We start from the raw sequence: 18,492 nt of genomic DNA on the forward strand, positions 1-18,492 counted from the left end.
CTCTCTGGAGTTTCTTCCATTCACTTAGTATTAATCATAATGTACTATAAAAGCCAGGAAGGCAATAAAGCCTCAATCCAGTGCAAACCCTACAGTTAAGGATACAATCTAATTTGATTAGCCTGCAGGGCAAGTGGAGACCCTCGGGTGTCACTATTAGATTTCAGTTCCATGTCACCCATTCAAATCTAACCCAGGTGAACAATGAAAGCTGTTACCAGCCAAAGGCTGGTCAGGGGTCTCTACGAAATAAGTCACTGAATTCAGGCAGTTAGGAAGGAAGGCATGCATCCATCCTACCTAAAAAACACCCTGTTGGCTGGCTCCACGGCTTGAATGGGCTTATAATAGCTCAATTTGTGTAGCTTATTTCGAGTTAAATCCTGCAGTATAGACGCACCCTGAGAGTAGTAATGCTATGTCAATTGCATAGCTTATTTTAAAATAGCTTATTTCAAAATTGGGAGTGTTTACACAGCACTTATTTTGAAATAGTGCACTCTTCCTTCGACTGCCCTTATTCCTCGCACTCTTCCTTCGACTGCCCTTATTCCTCGTACAATGAGGGTTACAGGAGTCGGAGTAAGAAGTAGTCTAGCTTGACGGTATTTTGACATTATTTTGAAATAACTGCCTGTTTAGATTTGGACTAAGTTGTTTTGAAATAACGCTAATTATTTTGAACTAATGTTGCTGTGTAGATGTACCCTCAGTGCTCAAGATAAAGGTCTTCCAAGTCAGTCACTTCACATCATATCTGCCACAGGAGTTGGTTATGTTAAAATGGGGAAAGCAGTTAAGTTTTATCTTAATAGCTAGGGCTCTACATGCATTTTAGAAAAGGATCTGAAGAGAAAAATAAAAGCGGAGACTGTTATATCAAAAGATGTTATAACAAATGCTGCCTAGCTTGCCTTGATCCACCAAACAGGAGACCTTTCTAAGGTTAGAGACCCAGAACCTGGGTAGAGGTGAAAAAGAGAACAAGTGTAACCAAACAGCCCTCTGTCAAATCTCAACTCCCTCTTCCCTTCCTTTTTTCCCAGTTGCTCTAATTTAGTAAATCAAAAGTTACCTAGTTCAGAAGTTTAATCAAACATGAAACTGCCTGTTTGCTGATTAGGGTGCCATCTGGAGGTCATTTACCAGTTTTATCTTATATTTGTAAACATGGACAGAGAAGGAAGCCTCGTTTTTACTGTTCAGGCTAATGGAAAACAAAATATACATAATATTTACAAAATGAAAGCTATGAGAATAGCTCAAAATCCATGTGCTTGGCAGAAAGAGAGTCAGTTTGCAGGCCCACACAGTGAGGAGTATACCACGATGTTTAGGAGCCCAAAAAGTCTAACTTTTTTTGTACATCCTTTTCCACACTGGTGACTTTAGGTAAATCGACGTTTGCTGGGCTCTGGTACTGACAGTGTCATCATGTCAACTTTACTGGAGAACTCAGCCTCAAGAGCATTCTAGTGGGAGAAAGAAGCAAGAGAAGTCAGTGACAAGACAAATAACTTTCATATTTATTAGCCAAATATGTCTCTAATGGTCACCTCTACTAGATATCATTTTATGTGTTAACTCAGCTGACTGAAAGAGCATAATTGATGGGGAATATTTATCAGCAGTTGGTACAAGACACAGTTCAGAATAGGTGACAGCATGTAGCAGCTCATGAATTGAGAAAAATGAGTCATCATAAAGAGCCAAAAGTTAGCATTACTAATCCTAATGATACCCCAAAAAAAGAAGTGGGCTGTGCCCACGAAAGCTCATGATACCATCTACATGTTTTGTTAATCTGTAAAATGCTACTAGACTATTTGTTGTTTTTAAGTTTTTCCTGTTACAGACTAACTCAGCTACCCCTCTGAAGCTTTTAAAAATTTTTAGAGAATTCTTAAAATTATGACAATGTTGCTTTGTTCCTAGGACAATCTCTAAATATCAAACACTAATAAAGGATCCACTGTTTATGGATTTGTAACAAGCCATCTAGAGAGCTTATCACCAACCAGCTTAAAGGCTCAATCACAGTTACTTCCCAGCTGACACCACTGATCCATGCTGTGTGATCCTCCTGGTCTTTGGAATGCAACATTTTTAGAAGCAGCTGGCTGAAGGGGCTGAATGGAGCATCCTGGCCATGGCAATCTCTTACAATGTGATGCACAGAACAGGAACGTGGGAGAGCTTTAAAGTCTTGTTTTACTGAGATCCACACACAAATTCCACATGTATGCAGAAAAACAGAAAAATGCTAGCTGGTGGTGGGCTTCCATCATGCTATGAAGGGTTACTAGTCACAGACAGCATGCCAAAGCAAAGTATTAAGGTGAAAAACTTCTTGCCCAAGAAAGCCCTATCAATGATCAAGTGGGATCAAATTAATCAAATAAGTGTCTAATCATTGATCCTAGTGGTACTGTCCAGGTAGAAGGAGGTCTCATAACTGCAATCCTCAATATTTAGGACTTTAATGATTACCAACACCTTCAACTGCATCTAGAAGCAAATAGGAACCTAATGCAAAAATGTAAGCACAAGTTTTATGAACACACTGGTCCATGACAGTCAGGAGCGCAGCTGCAGTCCCATGTGGACTTCAAAGGCCGTACAGAACTTAACAGCAAACAAGCCAGCAGAAGACAAATGCAAGGATAACCATTTACAGTCTATTTTATAGAGAAATGGTCACACTTCTGTCCAGCTGCCAATTAAAAAATGCTACAACTACCCTCTGAGACTCCAGGATCAGCAATGAATCCTAGAGGGCCTCAAGACAGCAAACCATTTTAGCAACAAGCACTCTCAAAAGTTGGTGCAAACTGAAAACACTTTTGCCCACTTCCTCAAAGGTATTTAAGGACTAAATTCCATTGATTGCAATGAGAATAAGGAATTCTGGTGTTTAGGTTGATTTTTTAGAAAGTGACAGTCTTGATTTAAATCTCAGAAAGCAATAAAGACACATACCAGTTCCCGCTTTGCTTCTTCAATCTTCACTCGAGCAAGGGAGGGATTCTAGAAGAACAATTGCATATTAGCTGCAAGTAGAGACAGTTCTATTTCAGTATGAAACACAGGATTTATCCTAGCCCAAAGATTTCAATTAAGGGCAGGAGAGGAATTGGGGCTAAGCAAATGTATTCCCCACAGGTGCAAAAAGTCCTGCAATTAAAGACAGAGACAAAATCTAAATGAAGTGGATTTTGAAGGAGCTTTTACAAGGCCTAATGTTCAAAGAAACATTTCCATGAAATTCACAAAACTGTTGATCAAGAGAGCCTGGCTTTAAACATTCCCAGCAGAGTTTGCAGCCTAGACACGGAATAGGAAAGTCCACATGGGCACACAGCTTGCTTGAAGGAACACTCCTCTCCCACTCTGAGCATCTCAGGCACTCAGCCAGTGATGAGAAATGCATAAAGGCTAAGAGGCAGGAGAGATCAAGCCTCTCTCTCCACTGAAACCAAGACAGGGAGAACTGGAAGAATAAAAGCCAATTTTGGGGTTTTGAATTCCTTGAGAACACCAAGCAAACTGCCTTTGGGCACTGTTACAGAGACAGGCCCCACCCCTTCCCTAAGACAGGCACATAGCTGGAAGCTTTCTGGTTTTGTAGCAGGGGTAACAATGGCCAGCTAAGGTGAGGGAATCAGGCCTGCAGCAAGGATGTGTGTAGTGGGGGAAACTCACTGCAAGGAGTGAGTTGAAGACAGACGGCTGGTCTAGTGATTAGGGCATTAGCCTAGAACCTGAGACTTGGATTCAGTTCCCTGTTCTGGCATTAACTCCACATGTGACCTCTGGCAAGTCATTTAATTTCTTTGTGCATTAGTTCCCCAGCTGGGATAGGAAATGATAGCACTTTCCTACCTCCCGGGGTGCTGAGAGGATTAATACATTAAAGATTGTGAGGCGTCCAGACTCTACAGTAATTGCAGTCACAAATACAAAAGACAGAATTGTGAATCTCTCAATATAAGTTCATTTAATAAATCACAGTGCTACCCTGAATTGTTTCAGAATCTTCCCTGTGTCCAAGAGGAAGAATCTGTCCCATCTGATTTAAGAAGAAAAAAAAATGATTTTTTTATTTCATCCACTTCCATAAGAGCTGTGCAAGTGCTGCTGTTAGACTGTCCCCAAAACAATACATAAAGGTGACCTGTCTACCTCATGCAAAGTCACTGTTTACATACCTCTCACTTGGCGGATTAATACACTACTGTTGGCTCTAATCTCCTTAATAGAGTTTTCCTTAACTGAAATGGGTTTTTGTAATATGGATTTCTCCTTGTTTCAGACTACTGAATTCCTTTAAATCAAGGATTACTTTATGTAGCAGTTTGCTTAGAGCTCCCAATACAACTAACTGGTAGTAACAGCAATCAAGTTAAAAAGTATTGGTGATGTGTACCAGCAGATTCAAAGTTTGATTTATATACCTTTTACAATTATTGATACACTTTTGGAAAAGAACTCGATGCCAGAAATTTTTGTTTTCCTCTCTACTTTTCCAAGTAATTCACTGATTCTTAGCTTACATAGTTTATTTGGGTTCGAATCCACTTAAGTGTGCAGCAGCAGTCAAAAAAGCAAATAGAATGTTAGAAATCATTAAAAAAAGGGATAGTGAATAAGACAGATAATATCTTATTGCCTCTAAATAAAACTATGGTACGCCCACATCTTGAATACTGCATACAGATATGGTCGCCTCATCTCCAAAAAGATATATTGGCATTGGAAAAGGTTCAGAAAAGGGCAACAACAATTATTAGGGATTTGGAATGGATCCCATATGAAGAGAGATTAAAAAGACTTGGACTTTTAAGCTTACAAAAGAGGAGACTAAGGGGGGATATGATAGAGGTCTATAAAATCATGACTGGTGTGGAGAAAGGGAATAAGGAAAAGTTATTTACTTATTCCCACAATATAAGAACTAGGGGGTCACTAAATGAAATTAACAGGCAGCAGGTTTAAAGCAAACAAAAGGGAGTTTTTCTTACTCATTACATAGTCAGCCTATGGAACTCCTTGCCAGAGGATGTGGTGAAGACTAGGACTTTAACAGGGTTCAAAAGAGAGCTAGATAAATTCATGGAGGCTAGGTCCATCAATGGCTATTGCCCAGGATGGGTAGGAATGGTGTCCCTAGCCTCTGTTTGTCTGGAAATAGGTGACAGGAGAGGGATCACGTGAGGATTACCTGTTGTGTTCCCTCCCTCTGGGGCATTTGGTATTGGCCATTGTCAGCAGACAGGATAATGGGCTAGATGGACCTTTGGTATGACCCAGTATGGCTCTTCTTATGATTCCCATGTATTATGGTTGGAGAAAGCAAAATCTATCTACCAAAACTATTTAATCAGCCTTCTTTTAAGCAAAATCCTTCTTCTGGACAATTCATTAAGGACAGACATAGTGATTTGGAAACAGGACAACTACAATGGAGCTTGTCAACTTCACTGCAACACAATTTATTTACATTTTGATGTCTATATTTTATAATAAAGAAAGATATATTTCAGCTACAAACACAACCTCCACCCCGAAATTAAATTGACAGTGAAAGTATAGCACCTAAAGAGAAAGCTGTTCAATTTTCTTTTATTTATATACACAGAAACTCTTAGGATACCAGAAGATAATTTAATATTAGTAGAAATAGTTACAGGAGTTAAGTCCAAGTAGGATTCCAATTTCTTCTTCAAAGGCATAGTCTGTTGCTTTAGTTCAGACAGTTTCTATAAAAAAAAGCAAATCACCAGGTTATATATTATATTTGCAACCTAATTGGGTATAAGTGATGAAAGTCTGTGTAAGTTTTAAGAAAATTCATTGCTGCTGTCATTCTGATTAAGAATCTACAATTCTTCCCAGGATTTAATATTCCAACAACTGTATGTAGTCAAATCCAGCTGAAGTTTTTTATCGAAGTAAAAATGCAATTTTACTTATCCTTATAAAACATAAAATATACTTTCAAGCAGTATTACTATCGGATGCCTCTCTGCTAGTCTGGGTAAAAGGAGGTAGTAATCTCAATCTAGAACCCACTGGACAGATGTCCACATCACATAAAAACACCACTGCAATGGGCATTACCTGAGGCTCTTGTTGGCAATCAATACAGGCCAAGCCAGAATTGGTCACAAAGAATGAGTTATACACTAATACTAAAGGTTGCCCAGCCACAACAGGGCTGAGTCACATAAGTAAGGCAGTGTTGGGAACCTTCCACCACCACTTTTAGTAATGTACCCATTCTGTGGACAAAGAGAAGAGTTAACTCTCAACGGCTTCTGATCCAATAATTTTCACTAGCACTAATTCCATTTTAAAATCAGAGATAAACCTACAATGCATTAGAGGGATGTCAATGGTTAGTCAGTTAACCGGAGGCCCCGCTGGGATGGGGCACACCCCACCTAACATAGGCAGAGAGCTGTTCAAATCTGGCTGGGCCCACTGCGCCATGAATGGGGGACACTTCAGCCCAGCCAGAGTATCCGCCACCCGTGCCAAGCCTGGCCTGGACAGAGCAGGCCCTGCCTGCACTGGGCCTGGCCTGGACAGAGCAGCCCACCACAAGCAGGGGAACTGTTCCAGCCCAGCTAGCCCACTGTGCCATGCTGTGCGCAGGAGGTCACACCAGCCCTGGGGGGAACAGCCTGTTTAAGGAGTTAACCGGTTAAACATAATGTTTAACTGATTAAATGGGATTTTACACCCCTAATACATTATGATACAATAATTCATCCCCTTCACTCCAAACTCCATCGCTCTGCAAAACAGATAAAAGAACACTGCCTAGTCAAACTTGTCCCTATATTTAGGATCCATGAGACAACAAAGGTTTTACAAAACCAAGACCTACATGGAAGTTTCTATGAATTTTTTAAATTTAAGATTCTAATGGGAACATTTTTCAACCAGCATTTTCCCTGCAGTATTTTTCAATCCAAATATTGTCAAACAATGCTAGTTCATGACATCTACAAAGTGAAACTGACTAGGCTACTATACAAACTAATTAAATAAGCAAAAAATAAAACATAAATGGCAAACACATTATATGTTTGCAATGCTCTCTGTTACAGTAATACAGGGTGATATTTGTTTTGTGAGAGCAGAAAGAACAGGCTCAGACAGACACCATGTACTGCAGCAAATTGCTGGAGCAGTCACATTTAGAAAAAACAGGAAATATGTTTTTTTTTAATGAAAGTATTGCAACAGTGCCCCTTTAAGAAATGACACTACGACTGTCTTACAGTATTCACTAATATATTAAAAAATGTTATTTACATAAAACTGGAGGTGGCCTCAACATGTAAAATTTGGATCAAAGATTGGATTTTGGATGTGGGATGTTGGTTTGGGCCTATCTAGAACATAAATATATGCTCAAGTGGATGTTATTTCCTTAAATATTCAAATATTGATTTGCATTCACAACTTCATATATATCCCTCTTATCACCACATACTCACCTCCGAGAGACTCACTAATGACTGATGTGTCAAGGAAGGGTCCATCCCACTTGCAGAAAGTTGCTCCTACAAGGGGAAGACAGTTCACAGTTTGTACAGTACATATTGCTCCTCTACGGAAACAAGACATACAGTACATTACTCAAAGTAAAACTTGACACAGGGATATTTTGATGTTTACTTGTATTTGCACATAAGCAGATAAAAAAAGAAAAAAATGTACGGACAGCAGGAATTCAGTGCTGTTTTAAGTGCAAATCTCCAAACAACTTTAACTGTGGAGTCAGTGGCTAATGAGACATACATAAATAGCATTATGCCTACTAGAACACCAGCATGACTATTTTTGCAGATAGACACATTTTGTATCTATAACTATGCAAATCTGTGGATATCTGCAGGTATCTGCATCTGCAAATGTGGATATCTGTGGATTACTTTTGCAGATGCAGATACCAGTTTTGAGTCTGCACAGAGCTCTTCAAATATGTGAAAAATAATTCCAACTATGATCCATGCCTCTATATTTTTAAATTTATGAAGATTCCCCATAACAAGGAACACTGGAAAAAACAGCTATTTCTGAATAAGAGCAATGGAGGACCTGAATTTACTTACCTGTAATAGTTGCTTAGTGTTCCAGTCCTATAAACACTTAGTGTATGTCTAGACTACATGCCTCTGCCAACAGAGGCATGTAAAATAGGCTACCCGAAATAGTCAATGAAGCGGGGATTTAAATATCCCTGGCTTCATTAAAATAAAAATGGCTGCCACGTTATGCCGGGTCAGCTGATCATCGGCACAGCATACGAGTGAAGATGTGGATCAGTTGACAAGGGAAGCCTTTGTTGACCGCTCCTGTAAACCTCATTTCACAAGGCATAAGGGAGCAGTCGACAAAGGCTTCCCTTGTCGACCGATCCGCGTCTTGACTCGCACGCTGTGCCAACGATCAGCTGAGCCAGCACAGCACAGAGGCCATTTTTATTTTAATGAAGCCAGGGATATTTAAATCCCCGCTTCATTGACTATATCAGGTACCCTATTTTACATGCCTCTGTCAGCAGAGGCATGTAGTCTAGACATACCCTTAAAACCCATGTATAAATCTGACTTTAATGGGACAATTCATGTGAGTAAAAAGTTACAGGCTTTCTTATGTATTTGCATTTCTCCTCCCAGTGCACAACTAAGGCATTTTTGGCAGAGCAGTCATAGTGTTCATGCCAATCATTAATTTTAATAAAGTCAATTTAATAAAGCCACATCCTCACCTCTGTTGTGAAATTAACTGAAAATGTATGTAAAAAAAAATCACAGCCTTACACATGACTAGCAGGAACCTCCCTAACTTTAAAATATTGGGGCAATTACTTACCAACCCACTCCAGCAAGAGACGAATTCAACCCCATCACCTCCGTTACCTTTTAAGCAAATGGAGCTAAACATCACAGCATCCATCCACATATCCCCAGCTACGCAGAAAAGGCAACTGTGAGATCAATTACAAATGATACCCTTCAGAGACCAACCATTCTTTATTTCCAAGTGTCAGATGTAATAGATTTCCCCTCTTGGAGGCTAAAAACCTCCAAAGATGTCTCTAACTAGTAGTGAAACCATACATTTTGGGAGCCAATTTGACACGATCATATCTTCCTTTAATAATACTGGAAGAAGACTTATCACCAACCTCTGCAGCCTTGATCCTGAATTTGAAGTCCTCAGATTTATCCTTCAGGAATGTCATGTTCTGGGCCCGGCTATCAGCTTTGGCTTTTTCCATTGCCAGATGTTCTTCTGTTTTTTTAATGTCCCTTTAATAAAAAAATTGTGTTGAATATATGTGGCTTACAAACCTTCAAGCAAATTCACATTCTCAAGTAAACATCCACAAGAAGGAAAAAGTGATGCAGAAAACTGAATTTCACTCACAGTCTCTACCAGCTCAATCTTTTGGTGGGATGAGATATCCATGTGCAGATACCCCACAGATTTACACAACTCTAGGATAGTAGGACATCTTCATGAAAAACCAGAACATGTGTACAACAATTAATACTAATAACCTGGTGGGTCATTATACTAGGTTAAAAGTCTCAGAGGGGTAGCCATGTTAGTCTGTAACTTTAAAAACGAGTAGTCCTGTGGCACCTTAGAGACCAACAAAAAATATATATTTAGTATCATGAGCTTTCATAGGCAAAACCACTTCTAGCTAGGAATGTGATTGTCTAGTTGACTATCCGATAAGCAACTGCTCAGAACCACCAGCTGACCCTGGGGCTCCATGAGGCCGTGCCACTTTGAAACGACATGGGGAGCACTGGGCCAACTTGAGCCCCCTGCTGGCCCCGTGCTCCTCACAGCACTTTCACCTGTGAAGTGTAGCAACAGCCCTTTGCTGCACTTCAAAGGAAGAGGCTCCCTTATTGAGGCACCCTGGGGCTGTTGCTACACTTCAAAGGTGGAGGCGCCCTTATCGACTAATCAAATAGTCAATGCAAATTGCATCGACTATTCGATTAACCAATTAATTGAAATTTTACATCCCTACTTCTAGCTAGTTCATCTCATCTGAAAAAGCTATATAAATATATATATTTTTTGTTAGCCTCTAAAGTGCCACAGAACTACTCATTGTTATACTACGTTAGTGGGGAACCTAGGAATACAACTGTTAATTGACTTAACTAAAACCATACAGTGAGGTAATAGCAGAGCTGGGACAAGTACACATGAAAGCTAATTCTGCCACATTACCTATGCTGCTGCTACTATCAGCCATAATAAAGAGTTTTCTATAGTGCCCCTCGTTGTTTCCAAGCATTTCAACATAAATATCATTGATGGACTTTGTAGAATTTTATAATCATTTGGTTAAAGGAAATTCTTGTTTTTTGTTCTGACCCAGTCGCTTATTTTTACCACTAAACAGCACAGCTCATGCTCAGAAAAATAGGCTCACTCTGAACCTCTGCAGAAAGCAACCAGTGGAAAATGTAGGCAGGTACTTTTATAAGCACTATTCAACCCATAATACTTCATTTCATCATTATAGGTTTGGGAGTTTTAAACTCTTTGAAGTAAATTTGTTGCAAGGACCCTGACTAATGGTTTAAATTGCTGTGAATTAGCAACACGTTTTAAAACCAAATATTCAGATTGCATATTGTCTATAAACAGTAATAAGGATAAGAAAATAGGGGACCAGCACACCCAATTCAGCCTTTTTCCTCTCCTCCTCCTACTCACTCTTGGAGATGTTTTTCTAGCACCAGTGCTGCAGTTAACTTTTTCCTAAGGTTGGTCAATTCAAGTTCCATTTCTCTGTTTCTCGATTCTGTCGCATGTAAATCTGAGGTCAAATCATTGATAGCAGGGATGAAGCTAATGAAACAAGAGATTTCATTGATCTATTTAGGAATCAGTATTGTTGAAGCACAAGTTTATATAATCACTTATTTTCTTGCACGTTACTCAAACTTCGTGTGGGTTTATTCTCAAATAATGGCTAATCTGGTAATAGGTCTGTTTAAACTATTTTACAATACAAATAGCTAAAAATTTCCATAAATCAAGATTTGACAATGTGCATAAAATTCAAAATAGCTTAACATTTTAATTGCTAGCCAATACACATTTACACTGCTGTTTATCTTGAACCATTTCACAAGCTATAAACATGCACTAACTGAACTGCAACTGCTTCTGGGGTGGATGATGCCAGACAGTCTTAGCACACCACACTGCACACCAACTGGAGTAGGAAGGAAAGGAACGGAGGCAGAAAGGGACGTTTTAGCTATTTTTATTAAAAGAGCCAGACTAGACCTCATTTTTGTAAGGTTTCATCTGGGAGATCTACAGAGGATAAACAGCCCAATGCTCCATTTAAATATTTCCAAAGGACGAAGCGTTGAGCAGACCCTGCTAGGTTTTAGGGAATCGAATTTGAAATACTGAGGTGTCCAACCAGTGGCCCTTGAGAATAACTATATGAAGGAAAAATCTATTTGATTATGAATTGAAAATGCAACCCGAGTCACACCCTGCAATTGTTCAATGGAAGCCTATGAATCAGCCTCGTCTGTTCAACTATCACCCACTGAAGCTGCCCAAGGAGCAGCTATGGGCCCCTTACCTGCTGTAAGTGCTCAACAACTCCCCTGCTGCCCATTTGCTGCAACACAGGAGTAAGAGTTGAGAGTAATATTAACTACTCCAGGGAAGTGTTCCCTCTAATTTTTCCTAACCCTGCACAGAATGAATTCTTTTATGTGCACCAATGTGGAGTAAGGATGTTACGTATTGGTTAATTGAATAGTCAGGTAGCCTCGTGAATTCTTATTCTATAGCCCCTGGGAGTGGGGCCAGCAACCAGTGCACTCCTGCCTCACTCCCAAGAAGATCCCTGCCACTCTGCGCTGCTGCCACTGTATCAGAGACAGCAGCACGGAGTGCCGGGTGGGAGCTGGTCTGCGAGGGGAGCTGGTCTAAAACCCAGCTCCCGGATCCAGAGCGGGCCGGAACCGAGCTGCGCCGCTGGTCAGCCTGCTAAAAAATGTACTGGCAAGTGGGGGGGGGGGAAAGGATTGTGCGTAGTCTATAGCATTAACCTATACGCTTTTGCTTATCGGTTAATCGTCTACACTTTTACATCCCTAATGTGGAGATAACATGCGACACTTCACCTTCATATTGGTGCACACAAAATTCATGTGGCTGAGGATGGGGACCAAGGGCCTCTGAATGTGCAAGGGGGCTCAGGCCTGTAGCAGAGTGTTAGGGTACAGGAGTGTTAGGGCTCTGGCTGGAACTGGGATTGAGGGGCTCAGGGCTGGAGCAGAGGGTTGGGGTACAGAGGTGTGAGGATGAAGGCTTCAGTATGCAGGCTGTTCTAGGGAGAGGGGATTACCCCCCAACCCTCTCTCAATGCAGCAAGTTTGGGCAAGGTGAGAAGCGCATCTCCACAGACACAGCCAAGGGAGGGGTGCCTGTCCCCCAGTTGCGGCAGGTCCCAGCCAGGCTGGGTGAGGGCCACAGAAGGTGCACCTATCCCCCCAGCAGTAGCAGGTCTGGGGTAGGTGCCCTCTCCCTTGGCCCCAGCACAGAACTGTTGCAGCTGGCGGAAGGGCTCCTCTCCACTGGCCTGATACAGAGGTGCTGTGAAGCTTTGTGCTGGGTTTGATAGGCAGAGGTGGCACTCTGTGCACTCGTTCTGAGCCTCTGCTTGAGGCCTGTTAGGCAGTTGCACACCTAACTGGATGCACAGCTTAGAGCAGGGGTGGGCAATCATTTTTGATGGGGGGCCACTCCAAGATTTTGGAAAGTGGTTAAGTGTCGCACTCTTCCATGATATTAATGGAGGAGATGTGGGGTCTGAGATGAAGGTTGGGTGCAGAAGGGAGTTTGGGGTAAGAGAGTTGGGTGCAGGAGAAAGACTGGAGTCTAGGAGGGAGTTGGGATGGGGTAGGCGGTTGTGACCTATGGTAGGGGACTGGAGTGCAGGGGTTTGGGATGTGACCTAGGGTAGAAGGGGATTGTGATCTGGAGCAAGAGATGGGGATGCCAGATCTGGGAGGAGGTATGGTGCAAGAGGGGGACAGAGGATTTGGGTATATTGAGTGGTGGGGCAGAGAGTTGGGGCAGGAAAGGGCTGGGGTGCCAGAAGCAGGCTGTGGCCAAGAGACTTACTTGCTAGCTGCCAAACTAGTCTGCCTGCCTGCAGAACTTAAAATGTTTCCCAACCTGCCTGCTTGCCTGGGCATGTGCTTCATGAAGAAGAGAGAAGGCATGTTATTCTTGGCTACCTGTTATTCCAACAAGCAGCTCCCATTGGTCAGTTTCTACCAGACACTGGCCAATGGGAATGTGTTGGGGGCAGGGCAGCTCCTAAAACTTCCTCCCTCCCCTCCAGTTTTAAAACAGAAACGGAGCCCTACAGCTGCGTTTCTGCATGACTGCAGGCTGTGGGGCAAGCAGGGGAGCCTGCCTGGGGCTCCCTACTGCCTCCACGGGCCAGATCAGGTGGCTTGGCAGGCCGATTTGGCCCATGAGCCGTATTTTGCCCAGGCCTGGCTTCAAGGGAACTTAGCTTTAGCAGTTCTGAAACTACAGGTCAGGACCCCATTTTAATGGGGTCACCAGGGCTGGCTTAGACTTGCTTGACCCCAGAGCCAAAGCCCAAGGCAGAAGGTTTCAACCTTGGGTAACAGGATTCAAATTACAGGCCCTCCTGCCTGGTCCTGAAACCCTCAGGTTTCAGCTTTAGCCCACACCAGGGGTAGTGGGGCTCAGACTTTGGTGATCTTCCCCTCACTCAAGAGGCGGCGGAGCTCAGGCAAGCTCCGGTCCCCCCTCCTAGGGTTGTGTAATAATTTTTGTTGTCAGAAGGATGTTGTGGTGCAGGGAAATTTGAGAACCCCTGGACTACTCCAAGGCCTGCTTCTCTGCTGGCTCTTGGGGTCCCCGTAAGAGCAGCACTGCAACTAGACTGGCTCCCTCTGGGCCTATGGAAGCAGCTAGCAAAGGATGGCTCCTAACCCTCCCCTACACTGACTCAAGGAATCCCAAGAGGGAAAAAAAGAGAAGAAGCTGGGAATGAGCAGCCAGTTACAGCTTCCCAGTTCTGTATCTAAATTCAGGTAAGAGTAGTCTGCAAAATGCTGTAATTTGTGCCTGCTGGCATGATAGCCCCAAGGGACCATATGCCAGCAGGGGAGCTAGAGTGCAGCATCCTTCAACTATTCCCCATCCCCACTCCCGACCTGTTGCCTGCAGCAGAAAGTTGAGGGAGGGAAGGAGATATAAGAAATGGCCATTTCATCTCTACATCCACTGGGAACTCCCCCACCATAGAACTGTGGGTAATTTTCACTCCCTTTGTGCTGTATAAGCAGCACAAAGAAGTTGAAAAGGGCAGAAAATCAGCCCAAGAGAACTGATTGTGGCATCAAAGTGAGAAGGTTGGACAACGTTTTCCCAGACTTCAGAAATCTGTGGGAAGAATTACCTTGCTAGGGAAGTGTCCCTGGTTTCAAGTGCCATCGCACTATCTACCAATGCGTTCAGATAGCTGGTGCCTGCGCTAGAGAGATTGTTGAAGGAAAGATTCACACTCTCCATGAGAAGATCCTGCAGATAGTTGACTGAAAAAAAACACAGAGTTATTTTCATGTAATATTTGTCATAGGTATGCATGGGACCATACAGATACAGAATACAGTCTCTGCTTCAAGGTGCTTTCAGTCTAAATAGATGCAAAAGACTCATTTTAAGATCCAATGTGCTGTGCTCCACTTTGTGTTACATAAACAATTTAAAAAGAGTCCTACAAAAAGTGGAAACCAAGTCCAATTACAGAGAATGATTATAAACAAGTAACACAAGTATCTCAGGACAAAATTAGAAAGGCCAAAGCATATAATGAAATTAAACTAGATAGAGAGAATTAGGGTAACAAGAAAACATTCTACAATTACATTAGAAGCAAAAGGAAAACCAAGGACAAAGAAGGCCTGTTACTCAATAGGAGCGGGGGGAGGGGAGGCCTTAAGCTTTGCAACAGGAACAGCCATAAGCTGGGAAACATACGATGGCGTCCTCAAACATCCCAAACCAGTCACATTGAAATAAGGTAATTTTGGGCTGTTGGAAAGGTGATCCAATCTATTATCTCCAGATAAGTGGAAGAGCCTAGAAGATTTAAAGAAAACTTAGGCTGATAGCTTTCTGTCTGGCAAGGAACCACTTATCAATAGTTGAGATTATGAAACTTACATTTCTTTATTGTTTTGTCAGTATGGTCTCCACTTCTCTATTGCTTATCTGTATTGTCTCTGTATGGTTCTTTGATTGTTTCTGTCTGCTGTATAATTAATTTTCCTGGGTATAAACCAATGAAGGCAGTGGGATATAATGGGTTAGATAATCATTTTTGCAGTATGTTAGGACTGGTTAGTCAAATTTCAGTAAAAGGACTAGTTAAGGCATAGCTAAGAATATTATTATATAAATTGGAGGCAAACAGGAAGAAAGTTGGAAACAAGAAAAAAGGAAACTGGAATCATGCTTGCTGCATGCATGCTAACCCCAATAAAAATTGGATTGTTTGCATCTCCGGCTTTTGAACAATTACGAGCCTGAAGGGAGGGAAGGAGGGTGCTTCGTTGTGTCCACAAGCCAGATCTGGTGGCATGGTGAGCCATATCCAGCTCGCGGAGGGTATTTTGCCCAGGCCTGCTATAGAGTCACTTAGATGAAGGCACTGTTGCTTAAACTAAAGTTTGAAGCTCCCGGCTCACCTTCTGACTCATATTCTGCAGTCTTCTGTTTCATATCCTCTATCACAAGGGAGACATCCCTGTCTCTGGTTTCATTGCATTCCACAAGCTCATATAAAATATCAACAGTCCGTGAATTCACTTCATATTGCGGAATAAGTTGATCCCCAAATGTTCTTTTTAGCCATAAAGTAACCTGCCAAGAAAGTGGAAATAAAGAAGGTAAATGGCTTAATTTAAGGGAAATTAAATATCATGAAGTGCCAAAGCGACACTTAGAAAAGGCAATGCAGCATTAACGCCTGCAATTAACATGTTAATTTTTTTAAACACATTAATCCTGTCCTGCATTAATCGCAGGCATTAATGCAAGTCAACTGACAGCCCTATTTCTAAGGCAAACTGTGGTTCAATGCAGTTCATAGCCAATTCATATTTAAAGCAATTTATAAAACTATAGTTGGTGTTTAGGAAATTCAGTTCCCCCTGCAGCAAGTGATTTCAAATATAGTTTTTCTTCAGCATTCTACTAAAGCTAAATTAGAATTTGTTTTGTCCATGTACACTAGCCATGAAAACAGTTAAAAAAAATATGGCTACTGTTACCATAAACAGCATCATTAATATATTTACCTTGTCAACAGCCCTCTGAAATAGGGGGATGCTACTATTCCCATTTTACAAATGAGGAACAAAGACTCAGAACATCAAACTTCCTGCAAGGAAATTAGGAGAGGGAGAGGAGAAAGAGCTCCACAGGAGCCGGTGCTAGTGGGTGCAGGTGGATGAGCCCCTGATGGTGTGGCTTATTTGGTTAAGTGTCACTAGCATAGACGTGTGGCCAGAGTTGACAAGCTTTTTTTCAGGGATATGTTTCTGGGTATTCTTGGTGTAAAGAACCATTTATCACAAGGTAAGCTTATTTCAGTGGCAAGATAGATTGGAGTGCCCAAAGTGACCATCTATGACGCCACGTTAAGGCTATTTAGCACCTGAGATGCTTACAATTGATAATGGTTTTGTGGAACCTAACTAGAAAACTCAACAAATTTGGGCTATGTCTACACTGGCAACTTCTTGCGCAAGAACTCTTTTGCAAAAGAGTTCTTATGCAAAAACTCTTCCACAAGAGAGCATCTACACTGGCATGTGTGCTTTTGTGCAAGCGCAACCATGCCAGTGTAGACGTTCTCTTGCGCAAGAAAGCTCTGATGGCCATTTTAACCATAGGGCTTTCTTGCGCAAGAAATTCATGTTGCCTGTCTACACTAGCCTCTTCTGGAAGAGCTCTTGCGCAAGAGGGCTTATTCCTGAGCGGGAGCGTCAGAGTTCTGGTGCAAGAAGCCCTGATTTTATACATTAGCACGTCAGTTTATTTGCGCAAGAACACACAGCCACTGTAGACAGGCAGCAAGTTTTTGCACAAGAGCGGCCGCTTTTGTGCGAGATTGCGCCAGTGTAGACACAGCCTCGGTGTTTGCGATCTGCTTCCTAACAGTCTGCTCTGAGGTAGATCCGCAGGCTTTTGAATAACTGTAGGTAGCTTTACATCAGCAAGTCACAACCTCCTGACACAGAAGATCTATCTGCATAAATGCTTACGCCTACCGGGGCTGGCCAGCTCAGACCTCCCTTAAAGCTCACAGAAGTTGGACTATTTTGAACGGTCTTGTCTTTGTTCTCAACTTGCCCCTTTTTCTACCTGCGACACAAATACCTGTGTCAATATCAACGGACAATTTCTGGTTAAGCATCATCCATAAGCTACAGGGTTCCTACCTCCCAGCATTTGTGTGTGTGTGTGTGGGGGGGGCGCTTCACAACCCGGCCCAGCAGCAAGTAACACAGCAACGCACCTCGCCACACCCGTGGGGGGAGGGGAGACCCAGAGATTTGGAGCACTAGGCGGGGACATGGGGTCGGAAAAACCGTTGGTGGGGGCGCCTCGGTTGTGGGGGGGGGGGCGCCTCGGTCGTGGGGGGGGCTGGAAGGAGACTGGCGGGGGAGGGATGACGAGCGGGAGGCCAGGGGCATTGGGAGCCCACGGGGGGCGGCCCAGGGAGCAGCAGGAGACCCCCCCGGGAGCCCCCCCCGGAAGTGTCAGTCAAGAACTGCCCCGCCCGCGCGGCGACGGTTACCCGACTGAGCTTATCGTCCATCCCGTCTCCAGCAGCGCGCGCGGCCGAGTCGAAAAGCAGCCCGCCTCCTTCCCGTCATCCTCCGCGCGCCGCCGAGTCCGCGAGGGGGGCCCCGCACAGAGGGGCCTCCGGGCCGCGGCGGATGCTGGGAGTTGTAGTTGGCAGCGGGGGAGAGGGGCCTCTCAAACCCCGCGCCTCCCTAAACCACGCCCACAAAGGGACTGGCAAGCCTGTTGACGTGGGGAGGGAGCAAGAGGTTCTGGACTGTGAGCCTCTGTCAGCAGCCAGGGCACAAGTCTTGGGCAGCCTGGAGCAGGGATGTTGCAGAAATCACAACACCCCATGTTTAGGCAGGTGTTGCAGGAGGAGAGAGCCCCAGCAACAGAAGTTGCTGGTGGCTCAGAGTGGAGCAGGCCAACAGGGACAGGGGAACAGCAGAGCACACGAGGCAGTTTGCAGGGCAGGAAAGCCAGCTTGTGGGGGCAGTGCAGAGGTCAGCAGTGCAGCTGGGAGCTCGGGTGGGGTGGTGGGACTGCCATGAGGTTGGTGGAAACACC

The 18,492-nt window shown here is 43.3% G+C and overlaps 1 protein-coding gene across 2 annotated transcripts; it reads right to left on the reverse strand.

The window, feature by feature from the left end:
* Window positions 1-1,180: 1,180 nt before the first annotated feature.
* HAUS1 (HAUS augmin like complex subunit 1) lies at window positions 1,181-18,080 on the reverse strand. Of its 2 annotated transcripts, XM_075932732.2 has the most exons (10): window positions 17,936-17,998; window positions 16,431-16,513; window positions 15,819-15,993; window positions 14,528-14,663; window positions 10,768-10,902; window positions 9,206-9,329; window positions 7,509-7,574; window positions 5,688-5,759; window positions 2,980-3,027; window positions 1,181-1,472 (listed from the first exon to the last, which is right to left on the reverse strand). In XM_075932732.2, the coding sequence occupies exons 3-10, from the start codon at window positions 15,850-15,852 to the stop codon at window positions 1,389-1,391; spliced, it is 699 nt and encodes a 232-aa protein (XP_075788847.1). In that variant the 5' UTR covers window positions 15,853-15,993; window positions 16,431-16,513; window positions 17,936-17,998; the 3' UTR covers window positions 1,181-1,388. The 2 variants fall into 2 exon arrangements, with proteins under 2 accessions (XP_075788847.1, XP_075788846.1); XM_075932731.2 differs by lacking the exon at window positions 16,431-16,513 and having other exon boundaries at window positions 17,936-18,080.
* Between the last annotated feature and the right edge of the window lie 412 nt (window positions 18,081-18,492).

This window comes from Pelodiscus sinensis, chromosome 6, assembly GCF_052426305.1.
Source record: "Pelodiscus sinensis isolate ZL-2025 chromosome 6, ASM5242630v1, whole genome shotgun sequence".
NCBI classification, from domain to species: domain Eukaryota; kingdom Metazoa; phylum Chordata; order Testudines; family Trionychidae; genus Pelodiscus; species Pelodiscus sinensis.